The following is a 25,873-nucleotide window of genomic DNA, read 5'->3' on the forward strand; positions in this document are numbered from 1 at the left end:
CCTCCTCTGTATGTAAATGGCTCTACGTCTCACTCGAGCCCTCAGCACAGCATCATTTGTTGCACATATTTGTCACTTGTGGTCTCATAATGTCCATCCGTCTGTGCTTAATCACCGCACTGCTCCTTGGTTTGTGGTCAGCAGTCGAGATCTTGGATGATGTCGTTGTAGCTAAAACAAACTGCAGTTATAAAGTGAAAAGATTACAGATGAAAACATGTTTTGTTATTGTAGGAACTATGAAGATGACTCAGCATGATAAAGAAATGTTCATTGATAATATTTTTATTGTTCTTTTCTGGCAGATAATGCACAGTTAACTTTTTAAACATTACTTTTTGTTTTTGGTTATAAGATTAGCATTTCATCCTCACACAAAATTAGTTTTATTTCATAGAATAAATTTCCATTTTTAACTTGTTTAATTTTTTTTAATATACTTTTCCACACAACATTTTCCCCTGACGCCTTTCATTGAGATGCGAGGAGACGTTTTGTTTTCAGCGTCCTCATCTTTGTATTTGTTGTGGTAACATTCATCGTTTCTCCCGGCAGGTTACGCTCCGGTCACAGGAATGTGCCACCCAGTCCGGAGCTGCACCCTGAACCACGAAGACGGCTTCTCCTCCGCCTTTGTTGTGGCTCATGAGACCGGACACGTGTGAGTTCCTCGTTTTCATCTTTGGACAAAATGCCAGAGGTTGTTTACTAAGCATGTGTCCATGAACTCAGCCCTTGTTCATTATCTTCTCCTTTTCTCCACATTTCCTGCAACATATGAAATAAGGATAAACAAACTCACATCAGCTGGAAGCATTAAAAAGTTATTAAAACCTGCCGTTCTCTGAAAGGCAGAATTAAGCACATATTGAGTAAATAACAATAATAACAGACTGCACAGTGGATAAGCTGCGTTTAGCTTCATGTTGCTGGGCAACAAATTAAACTGGCTGGCTGAGTGTGGTTTGCTCATTAACGTGACACAGTGAGGGCCGTTTGGTTGGTGTGTCCAAATCACCTGGAATAGCTGCTTTGAAAAGTGGCGTTAATTTTATCGTAGCATCAATAAAGATTTTTTTTTGTCTGTGTAAACAAACCGACCAATCAAATGAAGCTGTAGCGCTGTAATGAAATCTCTGCACATTTCCAAATGTCCAAACTCTGAGTGTGGAGTTTAAAAACAAATGTAAAAAAATAGAGAAAGAAACTCACAACGTGGTCGTTTTTGTAATTAATACTAAAATGATATATTGTGTGTGTGTGAGGGAGTGCATGCACATGCATATGCGTGTTTGTGGCTTCCAGAACAGTTGGTGTCTTACATGTAAGGTGTTTATGGGAGATTTGTAAATTGTAGCTACAGAAAATAGCCAAGGTCGCACCATCCCTGATGGCTCCTGTGCTGCTGAATGATAAATACTGATGAAAAGAAGTGGTGGGAAAAGATATTCTGGAAAAAGAAAAAAAGAAGGGCTGAAACAAAAGTCCTGTGGCGAATATCAAATTGGTCTTTATAATTTGTCATTTGTACACAAACCCTAAACAAGTCATGTGATGCCTGAACCGAACAGAAGGTGAATATGAAGGTAAAAAACAGGCGTCTCAACCTCATATGTTACTGTTGAAAACTGCATGGCCCACCCACCTGTCAGCTAATGTAGAAATGCATTAGCCCATACTACCCTTCAGCAATGAGGAACGACCCCCCCTGAATGATAACTGTCTGCTACAGGCAGAGGAAACATTCAAACTCACCAACAACACCGACTCTGCACACACAGGAAACACTCCTCTGCAGCTTAAACATGCTTTCTTCCTGTAGTCTGCCGTTAAACAAGAGACATCTGAAACACAGTCTCTTGAATGTGTGAAGCCTAAACCTTCGGGTTAATATGCGCTGTAGTTTAATCCATGTGATATAGTCAGAGTTGAAGTCTTCACATGAGAGGTTGCAGTGCGGTGAAACTTGGACTACAGTGTGAAACAGAACACTGAGCAGGCTAATTTTCCACTTTCCTGCTCTTTCAAGCTGTTTCCACGTCTCCTGTGGAGCTTTTGTTGCGAGTTCTGAAATTTGAAATAAACGCAGCGGGAGAGACTGTCAACAAAGAGCAAATATTTGTCTGCCAGCTGGGTACAGAAACTGGTTCTGGAGTGGACTGAGTCCAGTTGGACAGGATAGAAAAAAGACGGTAGATTTAAGAGATTATCAGAAACTGTCATGGTCCTGCGACCATGACTCAGTGACTTTATGTTTATGTACTTATTGTTATTACTTTCATTATTATTCATGGCTGTTTTGGGATGGTTTGTGTTTGGGATTTTAGACACTGGGTTCTGGGTTTGTGCTCCCTCTGTTGGTCCCTGGTGTTAGTGTTCCCCTGTCTCGTCAGGTTAATCAGGTCCAGCTGTTTCCCCCATCTGTGTGTGATTTCCCAGTGTCTCTTTGTGTATTTATAGCATGTGATTTCCTCTGCTCCTCGTCGCGTCGTCTGTGTTCCTACCTGGTGTAATCCTCTGCGTGTTCTCCCTGCTGTTCTCCCTTCATGTTCAGGTTTGCCACTCCTCTGTGTAGTTTATCCCAGTTTAGTTTCGTCCTTAGTTCTGTTTGCCATCTCCACTTTGTGTTTGTTATTAACAATAAATCACCCTCACATCTGAATAAGTGCTGCGTTTTGGGTCCTCCTTCCACTTTCCACACGGCCGCTGCCCCGGACCGTGACAGAAACGCTCAGAGCGATATATCAGTATTGTTGAAAAGCATCAGGTGATTTTACAGATGAAGCAGTCATGAGACGGGAGTTTGAAATGATCAATAACAAAGGTACATGATGCGGGTTTTGTTTGAACATATTAAGAATGAAAGGGAGACTGGATTATAGCGTGGAGAACGGAGGTATTCAGCAGGAACAGAAGCTTTTTGAAACCCAGCGCAGATGGCGAGGGTCCTTCACAATGAGATGTCCCAGGGCACAGCGTGAAATCCTCCGACTGTGCAAACGAAGCAGGCCTAGTGAGCAGGGATGTCCGGGGATCGATAGATGCTCTGAGAAAATAAAACAGATTAAAGCAGTGTGGAAACCAGCAGCTGTGCAGTACACACCCACAGCTTTCTGGTTCTGAGAGAAGAGCCTAGAGGGCAAATAATGAGGTATTTAATTTACCGTCAAAGATTAATTCCCAATGGAGGGAAAAAATCAATTTAAACATGCTGAAAGCATCTGGAGCTGAAGAGAAGGGAACAGCAGCACGAGGCAGAGGCAGGATGATGGTGATTTTTAAGCCCTACCGACTGTGCAAGGATCGGTTTAGTCCTGAGATATATCACAGATATGCACATATCAGTTAGGGGAAGATTTTTAAAAGCCTTTATAGACGGAGAAATGGTTTCAGCAATCGAGAGCTCCTTCAATGTTGATGTGGGCAGGAGAGGAGTGTTGAATGACAACCTTAAACCTTTGCTCACAAACTGTGAATTTATAGAAGTAAAGTACTTAAGCTTCTGAATGAACAAGTTTATATGTTGGCAGTATTTTAAAGTTGGTGCCTTGCTGCAGAAACCCAGGACCACCGGGGTGGTGGGTTTGAATCCACCATCTGTCCGTCGTTTCTGTGGACTCAGGTTAATTGGTGATTCTAAATTAGTTTTAGGTTTTGTGTCTCTCTGTGAGCGCTGTGGCAGAAACAGGAACCTGCCCAGGGTGCACCCCACCTCTCGCCTTATTGATCTGTGTGTGAGCATCGCTGCAGCAGTCCTTCCAATACACCTTCACAGTTGGAGCCTGGCTGTAGCTCAGGAGGTGGAGCAGGTCATTTACTAATTGGAAGGTTTGCGGTTTGGTCCCTGGCTTATCCAGGCTGGATGCCAGAGTATTCTTGGACAACATACTAACCTCAGTGTGAACGTTACAAAAAAATCACTTAGGCTGACAAAGCTGAGGAAAAAGTGCTCGTATAATGTCCGAGGGCTGAGGTAGAGCAGAGACGCACTATATAAGAATCAGTCCATTTACCATCAACACGCTGCTCTACTTTTAAAGTGGCCAGTGAGCTGTGGCCGTCCACTCTGAGCACCTCTGAAGGACATGCTTCATGTAATTAGAGGTGTGGAAACAGACTGGGCTCATTGAACATGTGCTCAGTTACAGTAAATGCTGGGCTTCATTATATCCTGCCTCCTCACTTCAGCTTCCATTCTGTGGCCCCGAACGACCTTAAAGTAGAAGGAACCCAAGAACATGAACTCAATTTATTTTAATTAACCTGTTTCCATAGTTCAGATGTCATGTACAGTAGTAGAGACATCGATGTTTCCAGCACCATTGGAGGTTTTTAGAAATGAAGCCTATTAGAATGCACACCCAGTATATCCTGCCACATCGAGTTTTTCCAGTAAAGTTTAGGCCAAGATCCTCAGAGGATGTTGCTGCGAAATAAGAAAGTAAGCATCAAGTCAAGTTTCTTAAAAAGGCGGGTGTGTTGCCGTCGACGATTACATCAGTCAGACTCAGTCTGCACATTGTGTTAAAATGAGACTGAGCGCATACGTCTGCTGCAACTCTGTCATTAACCTGTGCAAGATCCTGTGTGACGTGAGCTGTAGGTGACGAGCACACCGCTGTGCCTCTTCCCACAGCTTTCCAATGACAATTTCTGCATCCTTTCAACACTAAACAATGCGGCAATCATTACCGCTTCCCTCAGCGGCTGACCATGTGAACAGGGTCACTGTGCAACAACTTCTGTCACTTTTGCATCTGCAAACAAGTGCTGCACCACGAATGCTTTGAGAGTGAGCGATTGTAACAGAGTTTGCGTCATTGCCTGCACATGTATTCGGTGCAAAAGAGGGGCAGTGTTATGCAGAGATCATCACCCGGCGTTCAGGTCTGACCATTTAACTTCATTTGGTGTCAGGCGGGACAATAACGTACAGCATCATGATGTAAACGCAGCTACAGCTTTCAGTGAGTTGAATAAAATAGTAAACATGTGCCGTTCAGCTTCCAGCTACTAAATATCAGCTTTTGAGTTTAGTATTTTTTTATTTTGACACCTAGTTTCCAACTGCTGATGAAGAATGTGTGAAGTAAGCTCTGAAGAAGAACATATTTTCATCTCTAGTGACAGCTCTGTGTTAGGTGCTCTTTCTAACACCCTGAACAGGATTTTAGGATTCATCTGCAGTTACAAAAAATGGACTCTATATACTTTTATTTCCAGTTGTCGTTGTCTCCCTCCTGTTTTCTGCCTCCTGCTGCACTGAAATAAAATTTTGCATTTAAAAGTTGCCCATAGATGGAAGGGTTGATTCCTGAGAGTTTCCGATCTAACCTGCCTGAATCATTGCTGATTTGCTCTGATCTGTTTGCCTCTTTGGTTTGATTTGTCTGAGACGGTGTGAAAGCTTTTCACTCGGAGTCTGACGCAAACCAAACAGCAGGAAATGTGGTTTTCAGTGTGGCTGCAGTCAGCTGTGTGAAGGCAAAGCAGACCATCACTGTCTGATGATGGATGTTTCACTTTAGCTAGAAGTCATAAAATGAACATTTCCTTCAGCTGTAAATGAACCTATCATGTGTATGTTAGGATGCTCACACGGTACCTGGGTTTATTTCTATTCTCTCTTAAAAAGAATTTCCACGATCTCCAAGTGTAACACATACTGATTTCCATTCATGGATCTAATACGGGACAGCTGCCAAAATCCATGTGCAAAAAAAACTAATCCAACAAACCCCTGCTCCAAAAAAGAGCTCAAAGAAAAGTACTTTCACAAAAAGACTGCACTGAAGTACAAGACTGAACATCACCAGTGGGAGTCCTGTCTCCTGTGATTAAAGGGAGAAACTAAAGCAGCAGGCCACGCCATCACTCGGTAAAGTTATCTGCGGTCACGGGATGAATGTAACAGACTCATCTAAACAGTAAGGACACAGGATTCAGCAGGTTCATTAGCACCAAGCATTATTTGCTTTGTACATATTATTTATGGAGTATGCTGTTTCTAGCGTTTGTGTTGGGTGGTTAGGTGGAGGTCATGGTGGTGCTGACATTTCCAGATGATCATCACAGAATTCTGACAGTGTGACACTGTCAGTTTGTTTCCATCTTTGAAAAGACCGAATCAGCTGATCCTCTCTCACTGTGTGAGCTGGGACCATCATTCTGGAGCCATGACCAAAGGAAGTCACATGTAACATACAATCAGCTGAAACCCGTTAAAGACACCAGGCTCTGTGCTCTATGCAAAACTACACGTGTAAAAATAAGCAATGGCATGTGATCATGTGATTTTTTTTTTTTTTTTTTTAAGCATTCATACTTACAAAAACATATCTCATCAGTTATGGTGGGCGTTACTGTGAACACTGAAGAAGCAGGTCTGTCTGATTTGGAACGTTTGAACTTGACTGGATTAAAGTACTAACACTCCTGCTATGTCAGATAAAAGTAAGAAGCTAAAAGCATGACTACGTTTGAAAGAATCATCGTTAATAGGATATTTTAAAGTCATGTGAGACGGTGGAGATGATAATAAAGATGTTGACACTGCAGCATTGCTGTGAATGTAAATGCGTCTGTAAGATGCCTCAGTTTCAGCAGATTTAAAGTACAATTCGCAAAAGCCGTGTGAATCTTTATTGTTTGGTTTGCTGTTAAAGGTTATTTTATAGCTCTGACTAGGGCTGCCACAAACGATTATTTTGATAGTCGACTAGTCACAGATTATTTTTGCGATTAGTCGACTAATCAGATCATCATCCATTAGACGTAAAACTACAGCTTATTGCACCAGCAGCATCTGCTCTTATATAACTATCATTAGCTTACAGCTTTAAGTGTTTAAGGTCTGTGCTAACTAAAAATAAAGACAAGATGATAGTTTATTAAATTTTAATGAAGTTTGCAGATTGTCTCGGTGAAGTTTAATAAACTCCTTGCTATCTAAAATATAACAGGACACTGGAGTAAATTCTGAGCATCTCACACTTCTGATAATCAGCTGTCTGCTTGACGTTTATTCAGCTGTGTAAAAACTATAACTTTGATCTCAGCCAAACCGATTTACTCAGGAACAAATAAAATACAAAAAAAAAAAGCCAAACAATAACATTTTTAAGTTATCTAAGTGACTCATATATCATGTTTAACCTGAGTAGCGAAAGACAGCGGTGGGTCTCGGGGCACTAGTGAGCCTAGCCCCCGGCTAACTATCGAGCTAGTGGGTAACAGACGTCTCCGAAAACGTCGGAGCGCTTTTGCAAATATGTGGTGTCCTGATAAACTGAGCCGATATTTGAGGTTTACACAGCTACATTCTCGCCTGAACATATGTTAAACGTTTATTTTGTGACCCAGAAAGAATACTAAGAGTAATATTAAAACTAGCTAGCTGCCGCCATTGTTGGAAACTGCGCTATGAATTCTGGGACACTGCTGCTTCTTCTTCTTCGGGGTTTAACGGCAGCTGGCATCGTTGTACATGCAGTGCTGCCATCTTCTGTTTCAGTCCATTATGACACTCTTAAATCCTGCTACTTATTCCTGCGTCTTTTGGGATCTTACAAAGCTTCAAACGACGCGTTGACTATTAAATCAGTCGTCGACGATTTTGATAGTCGACTAATCGTGACTAGTCGACTAATTGTGGCAGCCCTAGCTCTGACCTTTCCACTTGTTTTATGAATTGAAGTTGTAAAAAATAATGAAATCCTTGTCGTCGAGGTTTATCTTGTATTGCTGTTCTGCTGTTTTGTAATTTATGGTTTGTCTCTGCCTGTGAGAGCAGGTTGGGCATGGAGCACGATGGCCAAGGCAACCGCTGTGGGGACGAAACGGCGATGGGAAGCGTGATGGCCCCACTGGTGCAGGCGGCCTTCCATCGATACCACTGGTCAATGTGCAGCGGGCAGGAGCTGAAGCGATACATCCAGTGAGTTCATAAACCTGCACAGTACTCCGCATGGGTGCTGACAATCACGACTCCAGAGCTCCACCTGGGATGCGTAAAAAAAAAAAAAAAAAGAATAAATCACAAAATATAAGAGTTAAGTTAAAATTGGGAAATGTTTTATTAAAAGCTTTATTAAACAACAACCTCCTCAGCTACATACATTTGCTCAGAGATTTTGGGGTGGATGAGTAAATAAATTCTCAGTAAGACCCGACAGTCGGATGCTGGAGCAGTGGGGTCAGACGCAGTTGTGATGTCCTGCAGCACAGACGGATGGATGGGAACGCCACCAAAATTAGGAGAATGAGTTTGGCACATCTTAATGTTCCTCCATAATTTTGACTCTTGGAAACGTATAAAGGAGACAAGCAGGCTGTTTGTTGGCGGTGCAGTGTCAGAAACGTCAAATCAATCACAGCCCAGTGAGCAAATTGCATTTTACAGCTCAGTAGCCAAACTATAAAGAGCTACATGGTTGCTCATCTGCCCCATATTTCATACTCTGTTTGTCCTCAGCATGCATTCATCTTATTTAGTGTTGTCTACACTCACAACAACAGTAACGTCAGTGTATGTTATATCATAAGATAGAAAACCAGCAAGAAATATATGAAGAGGAAGCCAACGATCTGTGAGCAAGCACAACAAATCCTGTTTTAGAGTCAGAACAGGCAGGCTGAAGGTAATATCAGAATAATTAACCTAATTCATGCAGTGTGACAGAGAGGAGACCCCAGAATTTCCCCTAAAGCACCCCAATCTGTTGAGACACTTTATATTTAAAATATCTTATTATTTACAGCCAAGTGCCAACATGATGAAAATGTCTGGCTCCGCCCACCAGAATAAATTGTCTTCTTTATGCTTCGTGTGTGTCGTCTGGTGTCCTGCTAATAACCGTATAACGTGTTAACCCGAGGACGTCTGAGCTTTGACACCAGCGTTGTTGGCTTGTGTTCAGTTCATAGACATGGATTTTTCTTCTTCTCTCTGTAACTGACAGGCAAAGCTTAGCGGAGCGTGGAAACAAAATTATTGACAGAGCCTCAAAGAGGATGACAGTGGCAGCGAGCAATCAATCACCAAACAGTACCGCGATTTTTTTTCTGGCTTTTATTATGAAAGGTGCCTTTGTTGACAAAAATCAATGTATAGCAGGAAAAAGTTTCTGCGTTATCTCAATATGAAGACTTTGTGAGGCAGCTGCTGAGAAGAAATTTAATGAGAAGTTTAAAAATCATTCCACATTTTCAAAAGGCACATATGCCTGCTCTGTCTCTGCGCCGGGTTTAGCTGTGCCCCGTGAAAAAACAAACAGCCAGGCTGGGGTTTACTGCAGCTGAGCCGCTTCTCACCACCTGGCTCTGTTGTTAAATTAGGAAGTATGTGCATAAATCTCAGTGGGAAAACAAGCAGTTTCTGGATTTCTCTGATAGCTTTGTGCCGCATTCAGGTAAAATCAGAATGATCAAAAGTTAAGAAATATCAGAGGGGCGTATTTAGCCTTTTAGCTTTCCTTTGGGTTCGTTTCTTAATCATTTGCTTAATAATTAGATTTTGCACTGACGTCGATGGAGGGATTAAAAGTCTCAGTTGATAATAGATTCCCAAGGTCAAAATATAATTATTCTTTAATGAAACTGAAAGTTTCTGTTAAAGTCCTTTCTTTAACTTTACTCTAATGTGTTACTTTGTAATAACAAACCACACGCAGCGTATAACCAGCATTTATAGCATCTGCAAACAGCAGAGCAACAAGTCGTTTCTCTTGTTATATTGAGCAGGTTTAACTAGTGTTCATGCAACAGTTTGAGTTGCTGCAGGGCCTTTAAATTTAATCACCCATTAAGCAGTAACTCCCACAGTGAACAAACAGAATGAAGTCAAAACTATTAAACTAATTAACAAATGAAAACAACGCTTCCGGTTATGCTAAAACATCAACGTAACAGAGACTTGAGTTATATGGATCATTTGTTGGACTGATGGTTTTATCTGCAGAGGGCTGATGATTGCAGGGAAAAGCTGCAGTGAGGGGGTTTGATGCCTTTGCTCTGCTGGGTGGTTTAGGTTCACTTAGAGTGAATTAATTCGTGACAGCAAATAAGTAAAAATTATGCGACGGCTTGTGGCCACATCTAGGAGAGGGTGTGGCCTCAGGCTTTCCAGGTACAGATGCCCTTTCAAATAAAGATCTCTAGTTTGTGTCAATAAACCTTTTTGGCCCTGTGAACTTTGTTTGGCTTGTTCAGAGTGAAAACATGAACCTTCATGTCCTCACAGCACGTATGATTGTCTCCTGGATGACCCCTTCAAACATGACTGGCCGGAGATTCCTGAACTTCCTGGCATCAACTACTCGATGGATGAGCAGTGTCGATTTGACTTCGGGGTCGGCTACAAGATCTGCACTTCCGTGAGTAAAAGATAAAAAAATATGTAATCGATAGCAGAAACCAGCTAAAACATATCCTATGGAAACTGTTGAAGAAGTTAGTTCTTTAGACTCTTGGGATGAGCGAGCAGGGACTTTGCAGCGAGGTTTCTGCAGAAAGCTGTGCTGATCACAGCCTCCAGAGGAAACTGACTTTGAAATCTCAGACGATCGAGCGCTTCAAACAGAAGCCTGCTCGTTTAACCTCAATCACACCTGTGATTCCCCAGACCTCTGCAGATGGCAGGGTGATCACCGTTGTCCCTGTTTACCGTCATCTGTTTCCAGCAGGTCAGAGATGCTCAAATAACAGATAAAAATGAGCTTTTCCAGTTGTTAATTTTGTGAATACCGCGCTAATAAAAATGCAGATATGCTCAGTATGAGCTGTTGAATCTTAAGCTTTGAGTGTTTGCAAGATTTTGTTTTATTTATTTTTTTACTTACAACAAAAGTGAGTTTTAAAAAGTCAGAAATGCAGCAGCCTGATGAGAGGCAGACGTAACGATGTTGATCATGTGTCGCAGAAAGTGTAATGATGTTGATCATGTGTCGCAGAAAGTGTCACGCTGTACTCAAAAAAGCTTTAAACTTGCAGAAGACGACTTATTATTTTGGGAGCTGTAGGAACAGAATGAGAGTCTGAGGATTGGGCGTCTGGCTACGATCGTCGATCGATGTCTGGGGTCCTGACTTTACACTGAGGTTGGCATTTCTTTGAAAGCATTTCGAAAGTCAACAGAGTCCCGGTGATGCAGTCCTATTATCGCTGAAGGCTGCATTGTTTGATTTCAGCTTAAAAAGGAGGCCCGGCTGCTCTGTCTGAGGTTTAATAGGTTGTAGCTGACAGTTTTCGATGCCCTTTGTTCTCTACAAAGATCAATTTTTGGTTCTTATTTTCTGCTTTGTAATTATTTGTTCATTTCACGAGATGATACACTGCTAAGAGGAGACGCTGTATGCCGCTTTAAAATTTCCTTCCTCTTCATCATCTTATTAAAAAAATTATCAGATGATCACTTCTGCTGTTTATGAAAGTCTGCAGCTACACGCAGCGCTACAGAGCACTTCAGCAGTTTTCATCTCATTATTTCGAGTTTCCAGCCCGAGCTCTGTCTGTGTGTGTGTGTGTGTGTGTGTGTGTGTGTGTGTGTGTGTGTGTCTAGAATACATGCCGAGATCTCTGATCAGCAAACTGAACATTTCCTCTCCAGCATCAGATGGCAGATAGACATGGTTTGTGACTAGATGTGCACCTAATGCAGCATTTGGTGACTGTAGAGCAAAAGATTCCCTGTAGATGTGAGACCACGGCCACAGCTAAGTGTTTAAATACTGAACTTACTGAGTGTAACTTCCTGTTTGCTGTAAGTACAAAATGTAAACTGCTTGATTCAGGTTTGCCATTAATGTCTGTGCTCTGCTTCAAATCTAATAAAAGGCCTGTTAAAGTGCTTAGATGAAATTAATCTAAACCGACATTTACATCATGGAGGTTTAATTTATTACAGTGCTCGCGGTTTTACAGACAGCAGGGATGTGCCCACCGAGAGCAGGTTGCTCATATACCGAGACTGCTTCCTTTGTAGTCATGCTAATCTAATCTAATGCTCATCTAAATGATGAAAAACAGCTAAAAATGTATTTAAAACACTTAAAAACATCACCGGCTATTTAAATTTGACACAACTCGTTTCACATTACCTAGAAGAGAGAGACCTCGCTCTGAGAGCACAGAGTGTCTTCGGCTCGTGTTCAGGTTGATATGACCTGTACTGTTGCCCTGTTGTTTATGAGGGGCAGCCAATCAGAGGACTTTAAAGAAAGGCTCGTTTTCAGACAGAGGATGAAGCAAGGCCCAGTGTGGGATAAAGATCATTTTAAACTACAGATCATGCAAAGCTGCTCTAGTATTATCCAATAATAAAACACTGTGAGCCAAGTAGTAACTTTTTTTTGCACCTCATGTTCCAGAATTATTTCCAGTGTGTTGCCAGCTTGGTGTAAAATCAAGCAAACATTTCTGCTTCATCTACACTGAGAAGTAAACTTTTTCCACTTTAAAGTTTCCTGTGTTGTGTTTTAGTGCTGACGTAGGACAATTGTCTAATTTAAGTACGACTGTGCAATGACAGCAAAGACTCAAGTTCAACCTAACAAAAGTCTACGCTGTTACCTACGAGATGTTTACAGCCTGCAGCTGTTAAAAAAGCAGAAGAAATCCAGAAGTGAAGAGATTCAAGACACGCTCTGTTGATCAGCCTCTTTAAAACCTCCGTTGGTTCAGGTTTGTTTGCTATGATGTTAACTCTTCCACAAAAGCTGGATGCTAGCACAGATGATTGTTTTAGCATCGCAAATGAGCAAATCACAAATTAGGCGTGTCATTGCCCAGCTGAGCAGATTACAGCTGTTACTGCTTACTGGGCCATTCTGAAGTACTGTTTAGATCAAGTGGCCGGTTTAATTCCTGCATGCTTATCTACATCTATTAAGGCCACGTTAGCTTTACACCCACATTTCTGGGTCACAGGATTTGCCAGGATCCAAACACCCCGAGTATACAAATCATAAGCAGACTGTCTAAGCCCCACTGGGGCTGATGCACTGCACAAGTTAAAAAGATTTTTGTTTGTTGTTTAGAGAAAGAAGTCCCTCCAGGTAATTGTGTTTATGCTGCTGCAAACAAAGCACCGGCAACAGAGATGTGGCCGCAGCAGACATGTTCAGAAAGGCTTATTAACCTCTGCAGATGTCCCAGTTTTATCAGCGGTGCTCTCAAGTACTGCTAACGAGGCGGACGGGGGAACTAGTTCCCAATCCAGGTGAACTTAATAAGAAGATGGCTTCACACAGACATTAATGTCGTACCAGTAACTGCTTTGGATGAGGGCAAGACAGTGGAAACCAGTTTCTTTTAGAAGCAACAGATGATGACACAAACATGGTGAAAAATAACGAGCGTGTTAATATTTGGGAGATACCTGTTAGCACGTAGCACACATTATAAACTGTGTATTGTCTGGAGATCAACAGCCAAAAACAACCAAAAGCTTCTTGCGTCACACATTTATCTGCAGACGTGAAGGAAGCTGTTTGACTGTCAGACACTCACAGATGTACCAGTGACGTCTGCTCTTGAACTGTCGCACAGTCTCTTGTCATTGAGATGTTTTGGGCAGCTTAACTGTCGCTTTTTAAGTTATCTCGAATTAATCTGATTGTCTGCTTAGATCCCTCAGAAATGTTCGACCACCTTACGTGACGAGGAACTTAATAAAAAGCCGTTATCAAAGAAGCCCACTCAGCCCTCTCTGGTAGATAAAGAGAAGTGAGAACGACAAATACCTACATACAGTTTTAGAGTGTCTCCCTTTTTTATCAGACAACTTTCATCGTTACTTTTGTGCTGTGGGTGATTATGTTCATTTCTTTTGCACCTTAGCTTATCAAGGACTCTTGGATATAACACAAATTCTTGTCTTATATGAAAAGAAAGTCTGACAGATACTCATTCCTTTGCTATTTTTAAGTGACCATATTCTGCTCACTCAGTTAGGCAACACAATGAGCAGCTGAGTTATCCTGCAGCTATATTTTTACCTATAGTGTGCCATGTTTTCAGTTGCCTTAACGTTTTTTGCTGTCTGTGTTCCAGTTTCGCACATTTGACCCGTGTAAACAGCTGTGGTGCAGCCACCCAGACAACCCCTACTTCTGTAAAACCAAGAAAGGGCCACCTCTCGATGGGACCGAGTGTGCACCTGGAAAAGTGAGTTTGTCTATTAGACCTACATACAATAAATCATGACCAACACTATAAGGGCACCACCAGGAAAAAAGCCGGTGGATGGTGGAGATGGTTCGTGCAGTGCTCAGATGTTGTTGTCGCAGCTTCTAGCTGGACTCCACATTATCACGCACTATTTTTCAGTGTGCAAGGTAATCCAGTAGCATTAGGAGGATTACTTCAACATTTAAAATATCTCTGATGACGTCATCACTTCACAGGACGAGCAACTGTGGTAACCATGGAAATCTTGACATTCCTGCCCACATCCTTCTGGCTAAAAAGTTTAGCATTTAGACAGGAGACCTTCTCTGCTGGCTTACTCTCCCCGTCTCTCTTTGCCTTCTCATCTCATGTAGTGGTGCTACAAAGGTCACTGCATGTGGAAAAACCCTAATCAGGTCAAGCAAGATGGTGCCTGGGGCTCCTGGAGCAAATATGGTTCCTGCTCACGCTCCTGTGGAACTGGAGTTCGATTACGGACCCGTCAGTGCGCCAACCCTGCGTAAGTGGACAAGCATTGATTAGATTCAGGGCGGCATCAAGAATAATAGAAATAGTAAAGTATTTGAACAATGACGTGACTTTTGTCCTGGCTGCCTCCTCCCTGAGCCACCTTCTGCTGGAGGTTTCTTCCTGTTAAAAAGGAGTTTTTCCTTCCCACTGTCACCAAGTACTTACTCAAGGGGGGAGGGTTTCCTCTACACTACTGTAGGTTCTTTACCTTACATATCAAGCACCTTGAGGTGACTGCTGGTGTGATTTGGTGCTATATAAATAAAATTGAACTTTCATAATCTTCCCATTTAAATCACCGCTGTAGACACTTAATTACTTTTTATTAAACGCCTGAATTAAAGGTAAAGTCTTCATTTCAGTTATATCCTGATTCTTTGATTTAGAATCCACTGTGGTGGGGTACACAGAGGAAATTATCCACAGAAAAGTGTCATTGTTCAAATATGATGAATGTTTATCATACTTGAATAATAATGGATTAAAAGAGACGGTTTTACTTGACCGTGGAATATTGTGCTTCGTACTGTCTTAATGATCACTTTCCAATGACACAAACTAACACTGATAACTTTTGTGACAGACCTCCAGTATTTGTGAGTCATGTCAGTCTTTAAGTAGCTTCCTAAACCCAAAGGAATGCTCCTCTGGAGAAAGTCACCTGTTCTCTTTTTGGCCGTCTCAGCGGTAAATGAAAGTCTGTATAAGGACAGGAAACAGGGATGCACTGGTTTAGTCCTGAGGCAACCAAAAATCTGCCTGCCAGCTGGTGTAAAGCTCATTAATTTATATATATATGCTGTTTTTCAGGGCTGACAGATATGAAAGCAGCTTACAGCAGCGTTCTCCTGTCTCTTCGTAGGTTTTAGTCAAAGGAAGTCAAAGCATTGTGAAAATGACTTTATATAAAGTTTAACACTAAGCGATCAGTTACCAGACTCTATGTTCAGCCTCATATTGCTGTGTAGAACTTCAAGTTTGGAAAACCTTTTGTGTAAAATCATCCGTGTTATTCGTACGGCTTCTCCTTCTTAAATCCTTTTCAAAGGCAAGTATTTGTCATTTCAACAAAACTCAGGAGGCTTGATTTAAATAATCAACTCCCATTAAATGAATAACTGTAATGTAAATAGTATTACTGCCCTGAAATGACGCTCCACCTGCAAACCAGCCGTAACAGCTGAGAATCATTTTTAGCCAAATGTGCGGGTGGATTTTACACAACAAAAGCCGTGGAGGAGGATTTGTTTCCACTTTTCAAAGTTTATAAGAAGTCTTCACTGTCTGATCGGCGCCTCTGATGTTCATCCATTTCGTTGCCCAGCCCATCGAACGGCGGCCAGGACTGCCCAGGAGTAAACTACGAGTACCAGTTGTGCAACACAGATGACTGTCCCAGGCACTTTGAAGATTTCAGAGCTCAGCAGTGCCAGCTCCGCAACTCCCACTTTGAATTCCAAAATGCCAAACACCACTGGCTGCCCTACGAGCATCCTGATGGTAAGCCAGAAAAATGTCAACAGATTGTTTTGCTCAGGCCTGAGGCTGCTTTGCTGCTTCTTTTATGCCCCAAAAAGAACAATGAAAGCAGACGAGGGCAGGAGATCTGAACTCAGACACAGCTGAAAAAAACATATAGTGAAGACAGGAACGCAGCCAGCCCGTCACCACGCTGGCCACACTCCTTTGTGCAAAGGCAATGTTTGTGTTGTGTCCTCTGTCATGTTTTGCTTTTGTATTCTCTCCGTTCTGCTTTTTCCCGTCCGTGTTTAGTCTTCCATCCCTCTGCTGGGATGAACAATTTAAACCCGTTCAACCTTCAAGCTTTCCCTCTTTGCAAACGTAATGGATCATCTGTGCAATTACAAAACTCTGGGCAGGGGTTTGGAAAGTCAGTCATGTAGAAAATAAGTAGGAAGCACACTGAGAAACTGCAGGAAGGTGAGAAATTAAAATCCGATCACGGCCTTCAGTGGAAGGCAGAGAGCTTTTTATGATGTCTGCGGTGCGATTTGACTGTTGGGTGCTGATGTTTTCATGCATGTTCTTGTTATTTATGTTCAGATTTTGTCTGAACAGGTTTTTCTGGTGGTTTTTGTTCATTTTAAAAACACATTTTTAAAAAGAACAGAATGAAAAAAACCAATATTGACAGATTTTTAAAATATGAATTAATAGTTTAAAAAAAGATCAGTTGCAACATATTTTTGCAGATGTATATTCTTTTTTTTTGGAAGTGCAATAGTTTTGCATTTGAGACGAGAACTAATCACCACACTGCAGATAACCAGCCTGCCTTTGACAACTGTGTAAATGAAAGGACAGAAGCATTCAGAGGTTTTCTGTCATTTTTTACATATGATCCAGTTTTTTCGGAGCCTTCAGGTTGTTTTGTTTTCCTTTTTGTTATTTTTCTCATAAAGAGACTGCTCATCATGTAAATGTGCCAGAATCAGTCATCTTCATAAAAAAGCAGCTGAGCACAGCTAAAAGCCCCAAAATGCAGAGAAGGAAAGAAAACATGAACACATACGAACGACTGCTAATACGATGCTTTTAAGACATAACTCAGCGGTATCAGATTCCTCATGTCTGCATGCATATTAATACAGGTATTATTCACACACTACTTTACAGTCCAGTTTAGAAAATGTTCATTTTGTTTAATGAAGTCGTTGAGCACAGAGGCCTGAATCTGTGAAATCTGGTTAAAATGTAACAGTGAGGTTGTAAATGTAACTTTACCTGATATTTAGACTTTTTATTATTGATTATAATGAGATTGTAATGAGGTAGACGGGGTGTTGATGAGTGTTAATATGTCCTAAAATTCAAGGCGGTCATTGTAATCACTGCAACACAAACAATAAATAATAAACTGGTAACAGTTTGCAAAGCAGGAAAATCAGAAATACACGTAGAATATGCATATTTTGCAATTTTGTTACCACACCAGCATTTTTTGGCTCATGCAGTCTATTAGCGTTATCAAAATTCAGCGATCCAAGCTTTTCCCAACTCCACTGACTTTTCTTAACCGTTTAGCAGGGCTAGAGCCTATCCCAGACTTCACGGGAAGCAGGAAGCTCGACGCACCCTGAGCATCCTTTGACCACTCAAAAAAAAACAACCCACAATAGATTGATGGGTGTTTTTTTTTTCTCTGTCTAAGGAACTTTTAGATAGTTTCAAAACCACTTGGCTTCAGTTTGTTATGCTAATCTAAGAATTCATCGTCTTGCAGCAAACAGGAGATGCCACTTGTATTGCCAGTCCAAGGAGACAGAAGATGTGGCGTACATGAAGGTGCTGGTGCATGATGGGACACGATGTTCTTACAAGGACGCCTACAGCATCTGCGTGCGTGGAGAGTGTGTGGTAAGGGTGTATTCAAACTACATCAAACTACGTTTCTACGAGCTGTGTGTGCTCGTCAGCCACGTTAGCAGCTGCAGACTGCTGGACTACTTAAGCTTTGCACAAATTCATTTAATTACACAGAGTTAATGGAAGTAAACCAGCATCGGGTTCACTGTGATTGAATCCACAGTGTGTACTCACTGCTGTGAAGGAAGAAGGTGGCTTCATTATGATGTTTATATCCAGTACTGCTAATTTGTTCTGAGATGTTATTTAAAGAAGAGTCTGTTTTTCTGTTTGAAGGCATTTTTCAGTGGAGTTTGGGCCTTTTTCACTCTGTTTTCAGCTCAGTTGACAGTTGTGAGAGCAGCATGGCAAATTATAAGCAAACAGTTTCCTCTGTTTATTACTGAATATCCTGAATATGATGAGATTTCTTGTGTCACATTTTGGTGCTTTAGGAGCTCCATGGACATAAAGTTATTTTGGCTCACGGTCAAAACTTGACACCTTTTAGCAAAGAATAAAAATCTAACGAGGAATAGGAAGAAATTCCCTCGATGTGTCTAATCATCCAGGTGAGGTCATGATTTTAAATGCTGACCTGACTCGTCTTCCACCCCCAACAGCAGTCAGCTAACATCAGCTCGTGTCCAGTTGGCGCTGATAAACCAACAGCTAATGAATCTGTTACGTGACATTTGCCGGGTCCGCTTAGCATCAGACACGCTGTGATGGTAACGCTTCGTGCCCTCGGCCAAAAAGCAGTCGGGGTTCATCTGTGTTGTTGTTTTCTTGGTCTCCAGAAAGTTGGCTGTGACAGAGAAATTGGCTCTAGCAAGGTTGAGGACAGATGTGGGGTTTGCGGTGGAGACAATTCTCACTGCCGCACCGTCAAAGGAACCTTCACCCGCACGCCGAAGAAAGCTGGTAAGAGCTCGGAGCTAACACACATCATCTTAAACAGGATCATTGTTCGTTTGTTGTTGTGTTTTATTTACTGTCGTCACATGAATGATTTATTTAACTGCGTTTTTCTTAACTGCCTGATCATTCATGCAGATAGTCACTTTTATTTTAAACATTAAGTTATAAATGATAAACTCAAATCTTCATTTGGTGTATTCTTTACTAAAGTCTCCACAAACATGCTGGGGACAAATATAGAATGCAGATGGTCATTAACATCTCAGTATTTTTGCTGTATTTTCATGGTCTTCTCACAAGCAGAGTAGAGACTTTCCCCCCATTATAGCACCGGGGTTTGATAACGCTGCTGTTTTCTGCATTGTCACATTCAACACCAGAAACCCATTAGTTCATGCTTTAGTTCTGTCAGACTTTCCTCACCTGTCCTCATCCTGCATGTGGCGTTCAGCCCAATTACAACCCCCTGTTTACTTTTTTTCTACAATTTCTTTAAAAATCTATAAAAACTGTAGTTTTTACACAGAAACAGAAATAAGTTGGTGCACTTTAGCATGTTTAAAATCAGCTTCAAATGTTGAAATGTTGCATGTTGGTGCTATTCTCACATCTGTTAAAGCAGAAGAATTCAATTCTATTCAGTTTTATTCATACAGCGCCAAATCACAACAACAGGCGCTTTAGATCGTAAGGTAGACCCTCCAATAATTACCCTCCAAAAATTAAGACGGACTTTTGCGAGATCTTGCAAAAGTCTGTCTTAATTTTTTTTTCTCCCATGTCCCCTGCGGGGCTCCGTAAATAATACATACAGAAAAACCCAACAATCATATGAGCAAGAACTTTGGCGACAGTGGGAAGGAAAAACTCCCTTTTAACAGGAAGAAACCTGCAGCAGAACCAGGCTCAGGGAGGGGCGGGGCCATCTGCCGCCACCGGCACAAGAAGGCTCAAGATTTTTGGGAGATTCTTGAGAGATGTTGTCACCTTAACATGACCTAAGGTTATATTATTGTGAGCTGCTAGCTTTACTAGCTTCTTATGTAAACAATCAGCAATCCATTTGTAAGTGAGTCATCACTAAGCTTTGTGCCATTACCTCTGCCCAGCAGGTCACATGACTTCATGGAATCCCAGTACATGACTGTCGTTCAAGAGCAATCTGAGCTGCTCGCTTCTAAGATGAGAAAAGTACTGTTTCACTTGACTTCCTGTGTAATGTGACACCTTCTGAAATCCTCACTTTATTTTCATGATAACTGAACATAAATAACCTCAGTCTGCATAAGTGTATACACTGTGGGTTAAATGTGAGCAGTAAATGCTGTATACTAGAGCGTACTGTCAGCATAAAATGTGGGCTTTGAAAGGTCTCAGCTTGAGTCTTCTCTGGCCTTGTAACTGTTATGAGAGCATGCACTCCTTTAACTACTGATTTAATAAGCAAAGTGGCAAACGCTTTAAAATAGATCTTGATTAGTCAACCGGATACAGCCCATTATCAGCATGCCACACTTGGTTATCCCATTTTAGTTTCTAGTGTCTCTATTTACCCTTTTTAGAATATTGTTTAAAAAACACATTTAATATCTGAAGCCCAGTTAACCCAAAAACATGCAGAGCACTTTGTGGCAAACGGATAAAGAGCCTGTCGCAGAGCGAGGAAACATTTTCGATGTTCCACTTTTCAGACTTGTGTGGTAAGCCACTGAAATGCAGCCGGACTCAAATGAGGAATCTGACCACTTATAATTTCCTGTAGTCAGTAATCGATACGGGATAGTGCGAGAGCTGGTAGCTGACTCTGCTGTGCAGCCATACAGCTGAAAAATGCTGCAAATACTCCTCCTCAGCCAAAAATTGATTTGTTCTATTTGCAGGAGGTGGATGTAAACAGAAACCAGGGTGTTTGAAAGGGATTTTATCCAGATAACAATCACCTCACGCTGGCACTAATGACAGTAATGAAGTGTTTCCACAAACACAACAAATTCACATAACAATCACCTCACGCTGGCAGTAATGACAGTAATGAAGTGTTTCCACAAACACAACAAATTCTGATGTAAGCAGATTTTGATGTGGCAGTGAAATCTGAACTTGTCTGGGATCAAATATATCGATGCCAGTGCTTGTTATTTTTACTCAGTGTCATCAAAATCACTGGCTTTATCAATATTTGGATACATATTGATATAAACTATGATGTTGATGCTTTTTATTTGCTTAGTCATTGGACACAGCTACAAAGTTTATATGAGTGCACAAAGGTCATCTACGTAACGGCAAAGAGAAGAGGAGATGGGTAGAAACTGTATTTGCATTTATGCAGTTTCAGTAAAACAGCCCTGTTGGAACACATGAAAAAAACAGCATAAAGATGAGAGGTTTCCATAAAAGAAAGAAAATTCAAGTGTGGTTGAAAGAATTAATTTTGCATTGCACTTTTCAGGATTTTATTCATTTATTTTCTACCGTGAATATAATGCAGATTTACATTAATGGTGTTATATTGGTGTAATGGTGTAATTATGACCACCTTCTGCTGTATCTTTGTCATTTTTCCTTGCAGCCAATAAAAGGCTCTACAGGGCCGGAGTGACACGCCGCTGCTTCAGCCGTCACTCTGAACAGTCCGGCTCTTACGAATTAAAAGAGAAATAATCATGTCCTTCTGCATGTTAATAATGTGCTTTCATTTTTGAATACATTTGTAAATTCACCGACAGCCATTTAACCAAACCACCAAAATCCACCCTTGTTTTCGGCTCCATCAGTCATGGATCATATTTCATTGGATTTCACTGAAGTGCGAGTCTCGATGTGATGGCTTCATCAAATCGTTTAAGGATGAACTTTAATGTAACTGTGATCATTCGTCTTTGTTTCCTCACATCTCTCTCTCCCAGTTAACCACTCACCTTTTTTAACAGGGAAACAGTTAAGCAAGAGAGCCCAAAAAGAAACCGCTGTGTCCGAAAACACTATATGCAAGTATCCAGTGTTACTGAATCCCTCCGCGCCTCCTTTGCTAGTATTTCCTGCCCAGCTTGTAGTACAGATGGATGCTTAACACTGTAGAGATCCAGAGACTCGACATAAGCTGCTGTTTCTTCTGTTCCCTGTTACTAAGTGTCTTTATAGAGCTGACTTAGCTTTTGTAGATGTCACAGGCTCGACATACATCTATAAAACTCTTTACAAAAAGTTACGCTTCGTGATATTAGTGGTATTTTATTATTTAACAGCCTAACAAACTAACTTTAGCGTCCTAGCCCAGATAAAAAATGCCACATTAAACAAAGCTGCAGATCTTTGAAGGCAGTCTGAATACAGCTGGCCATTTCAAACCTGGTTCAGTCTAATGATCCGCTTCCAAAGGGTCATTTTAGATAACCAGCTTGTGTGCGGTGTATCAGTCTGCACACGCTCTGTTATCAGATTGTAATTTCTGTTGAGCGTCTTGTGGCTGAGAAATTGGGTTTGATTAGACGATGATCTCTTGGAAGCAAGCGGTCTTTTCCAAAACTTGGAATGCAGACCATGTAAAAATGCCTCTCCGCCACCTGCTGTAACCCTGTGTTAGCTGCACCTCAGCGTACAGTTGCATTTATAGTCAGCTCAGCCGCACCGATGTGTGCGTGCCAGGACACCCAGAGTGTTTGGCCTGTCTGTCAAATCTAAAAGCGAGTAATTACAGCTGCAGTTTTCTCCTGTGAGTGGCGGATGCCGCCCTGCCGGCAAACGTAGCTTGCTTTCTCATCCAGCGACAGTTGCTCTGGTTCCTCCTATGCTCATTAAATACGTCTCCCTGTAGGTGATGTTGTTGCTATTAGACAGTGAAAACGAGAGGAGGGGACATGTGATACTGACTAATGATTTATTTCATTCCAAAGGGAAGACGAGAGGCGCCTTTTCTTTGCCCAAAGGAGCTCGAAATGTGTTTGTAAATGAAACAGAGGACTCTCGAAATGTACTTGGTGAGTCACGGTGGGTTTGTAGGAGGCAGACATCCCTGACAGACAACTTTGCTGGTCTGTAGTTTGAAAAGCTTTTTACCTCCTTCCTTATTGAAACACGGCCGAAGGCTCTCTTCATATACATCCTGTTTGCACAGAGCCGGTGTGAGCAGAAATAAAGGACGATGGGCTTCCTTTCAGAGACTTTCTCATTTGATAACCAAATAGACACGAGTAAACCTTCAGGGCCTGTTTCAATAGAACCTTTTTACATTGAGGAGGAAAGCCAACCAAGCATTTTCTTCCTTCTTTAACTTCTTCAAACATCCTTGTAGAGCAAAGTGAACAAAATGTCTGGAACATGCGGGATGTCAGCCTCAGCAAACCGAACAGATTATCCTTGTATCTGCTTAATGTACCGTTTCTGTCTTATCTTTCCTAACCCCCCCGTCCTGCTTCTGCTGCTGCTGATGCTGCAAACTTGGCAAAGGTTACCTTAAGATGTTTCTCATTCCTCCTGGAGCTAGACATGTGATCATCCAAGAACATGAGGCCTCCCCTCACATTCTTGGTAAGTGTGATTTTCAGAGATGAACACATGTATGAAATCTTAAAAAGCTCTTTGCCATCCTCCTCATGTCTCCTCAGAAGACCGATGGGAAGATTCTGTGAAATCATAGATTTTTCATAATTCATTTCTTGTCACCTCCCAAGTTGAGGAAAATGAATCTTCTCATTTGCATTCATTATTAATCGTCTGCTAGATGAGCGTGCTCTTTCTTTTCTGCAAAATAGGACTAGTTTTTCTTTATTTAGTTCAATTTCCAATAACAACCAAGGACATGTAGAATTAATCAGCCATATTCAGGAATGAATCATAAAGACGTGGCTTGTTATAGGATAAGTTTATTCATAAATGGTTAAAATAACCTCCACAGATGGGATTATGTAGTTACTCTTAGTGCAAGCTAAATAAAATTAATACCTGAATTCAATTTAAAGGTCATGTCCTTGTGCACCTTTGGACTGCTTCCTGCGCTGCTGCTATTTTTAGAAGTTCTGTGTGTCTGTGATTTCATCCTGGAGCTCAAACCTGAGCAAAGTCAAACATCAACTTCTGTCCCCCCAACTCTGATGTCAAGAACAACCCAACAACACAAAAGCAGAAGTAAGGTGAAGAGTCCGTCAGGAGTGCGACCAGCAGCAAACACAGAAACAGGATCAGTGTAGTCGCTGGTTTGATTCCCTCCAACTTTGTCCTCTTAAGAAAATAACATTTAGAAAATTTCACAAAGAACAAAAAAAGAGAAATGTTTGTCCCACTGGAGGAGGCCCTTTGTGTATTCTAGACACACACATGTGAGTGATAAGAATCTGACAAGCTGGCAGTTTGCTGATAACAGCAACTTTAATGAAAACAGTGAAGAACTTTATGATTACATGTCAGATTATACTCTTTAATCCTCGTGCAACACGCGTCTGTCAGTCGAATGATCACATAATGTGTCAACTTTTTCTGATGGAGTAGATGGATCCATCCTTGGTTTTTGTCTTTGTATTGAAAGGTCAATTTACTGTAAGGGAAAAAAGCACGATTTCTGCCTTTAAAATGCCAGTTAGTCAAGTCGCATGTTGGGTCTGGTAGAACAGTTACTGATAGTGATGACTAAAGGATCCTGTTTCTGAGTCAGACTGAGTTTATGTGCAGCTAGAAGACAGTAAATATGCCAAAAAGGAAAACGACCTCAAAGTGGTTAAAAAGGCTCCAAATGTCAGTATTTGTAACTCAAGTACAAGCAGACTGACAGTGGAGGAAGTCAACTGATCTCAAACTAACATAAAAATATTAAGAGTTAAACTCTTAAAAAAAATAAAGAAAAAAACTGAAAGTAATAGTAGTGTTTTTAAATTAATTATTGGATGTTTGACAATAATGGTGCACTTCAAACAAAATAGCACAGCTGAAACCAGCAGGAACTACTTTCCCTGTTTTAATAGGATGCAGAGCTGATGAGTGGTTGGAGACTGCATCGTTAAAAACTGTTGTAAAGCAGACGGGTGCTGCAGTGGATCATCTTAAATGCTTTTTAAAAGCATAAAGTAAAACTTGAGCAGCAGAAAGAAAGAAATGATCTGCAACATCCTTTTAGCATCTTTTACTTGTGTTGCATTTTTCCCACTCGATGCATTTAAATGCATTTATATGTATTTAAAGCATCTGATTAACATGCCAGTTTTCATTTTTATCCTTACAAGTTTTATTAAACTATGAGTTTGGCAGTTTGTTTTGCACAGAATGAGGAATAGTTCAGACATGCTTTTGTTCAGGCACGGTCTTTTTCCGAGTGACTGCTCTGAGAGTGCATTTTCTTTCTCTGTGAATAATTCTGATCTTTGTCATCTAGAAAGTAAAGCTATTTCAAGTTTGTCAGCAGCTTATAACAAGTGACTGATTACAGCAATCAAGAACCAGGCGACGGGGCATTACATCCTCAACGGCAAAGGAGAGGAGGTCAAGTCCAGAAGCTTCATCGACTTGGGCGTTGAATGGCATTACATCATCGAGGGCGACGTAGAGACGCTGCAGACCGATGGCCCTCTGCACGACCCCGTGGTGGTGCTGGTAATAACACTTCCTTATCTATCGCACTCATATATGAATTCATTCAGAAGGCTATTTACTTGATAATGAGCGTTAAAACAGTTCATCCCTCCTGCCCGAGTCTCCCAAAATCCATTTTATCACTTATTTTCTACGGTTATCTGTTAGATTTTAATTATTGAAAATCATTAGTGTTATTTAAATGCACCATATGAGAATGTCTCCAAAGGAAGAGGCTTATCCCTAAGATAAAATACTACTTGAGATAAATTTGAACGAGTCAGTCCCTTCAGTTGTTTTAGACACATTTGCATTTGCTGGGAAGATT

The 25,873-nt window shown here is 41.2% G+C and overlaps 1 protein-coding gene across 1 annotated transcript in view; it reads left to right on the forward strand.

Moving 5' to 3' along the window:
* Positions 1-25,873, forward strand: part of adamts3 (ADAM metallopeptidase with thrombospondin type 1 motif, 3) — a 138,453-nt gene that overhangs the window by 81,250 nt on the left and 31,330 nt on the right. The window contains exons 8-17 of the mRNA XM_082555008.1: positions 556-661; positions 7,793-7,936; positions 10,241-10,373; positions 14,050-14,163; positions 14,541-14,686; positions 16,022-16,197; positions 17,942-18,075; positions 18,864-18,987; positions 23,434-23,514; positions 25,403-25,566. Of these exons, the coding sequence (XP_082411134.1) occupies positions 556-661; positions 7,793-7,936; positions 10,241-10,373; positions 14,050-14,163; positions 14,541-14,686; positions 16,022-16,197; positions 17,942-18,075; positions 18,864-18,987; positions 23,434-23,514; positions 25,403-25,566 (1,322 nt within the window). The remainder of the gene's footprint in view (positions 1-555; positions 662-7,792; positions 7,937-10,240; positions 10,374-14,049; positions 14,164-14,540; positions 14,687-16,021; positions 16,198-17,941; positions 18,076-18,863; positions 18,988-23,433; positions 23,515-25,402; positions 25,567-25,873) is intronic.

The sequence above is a fragment of the Aulonocara stuartgranti genome (genome assembly GCF_965226115.1).
Source record: "Aulonocara stuartgranti genome assembly, chromosome: 12".
Lineage (NCBI taxonomy): Eukaryota > Metazoa > Chordata > Actinopteri > Cichliformes > Cichlidae > Aulonocara > Aulonocara stuartgranti.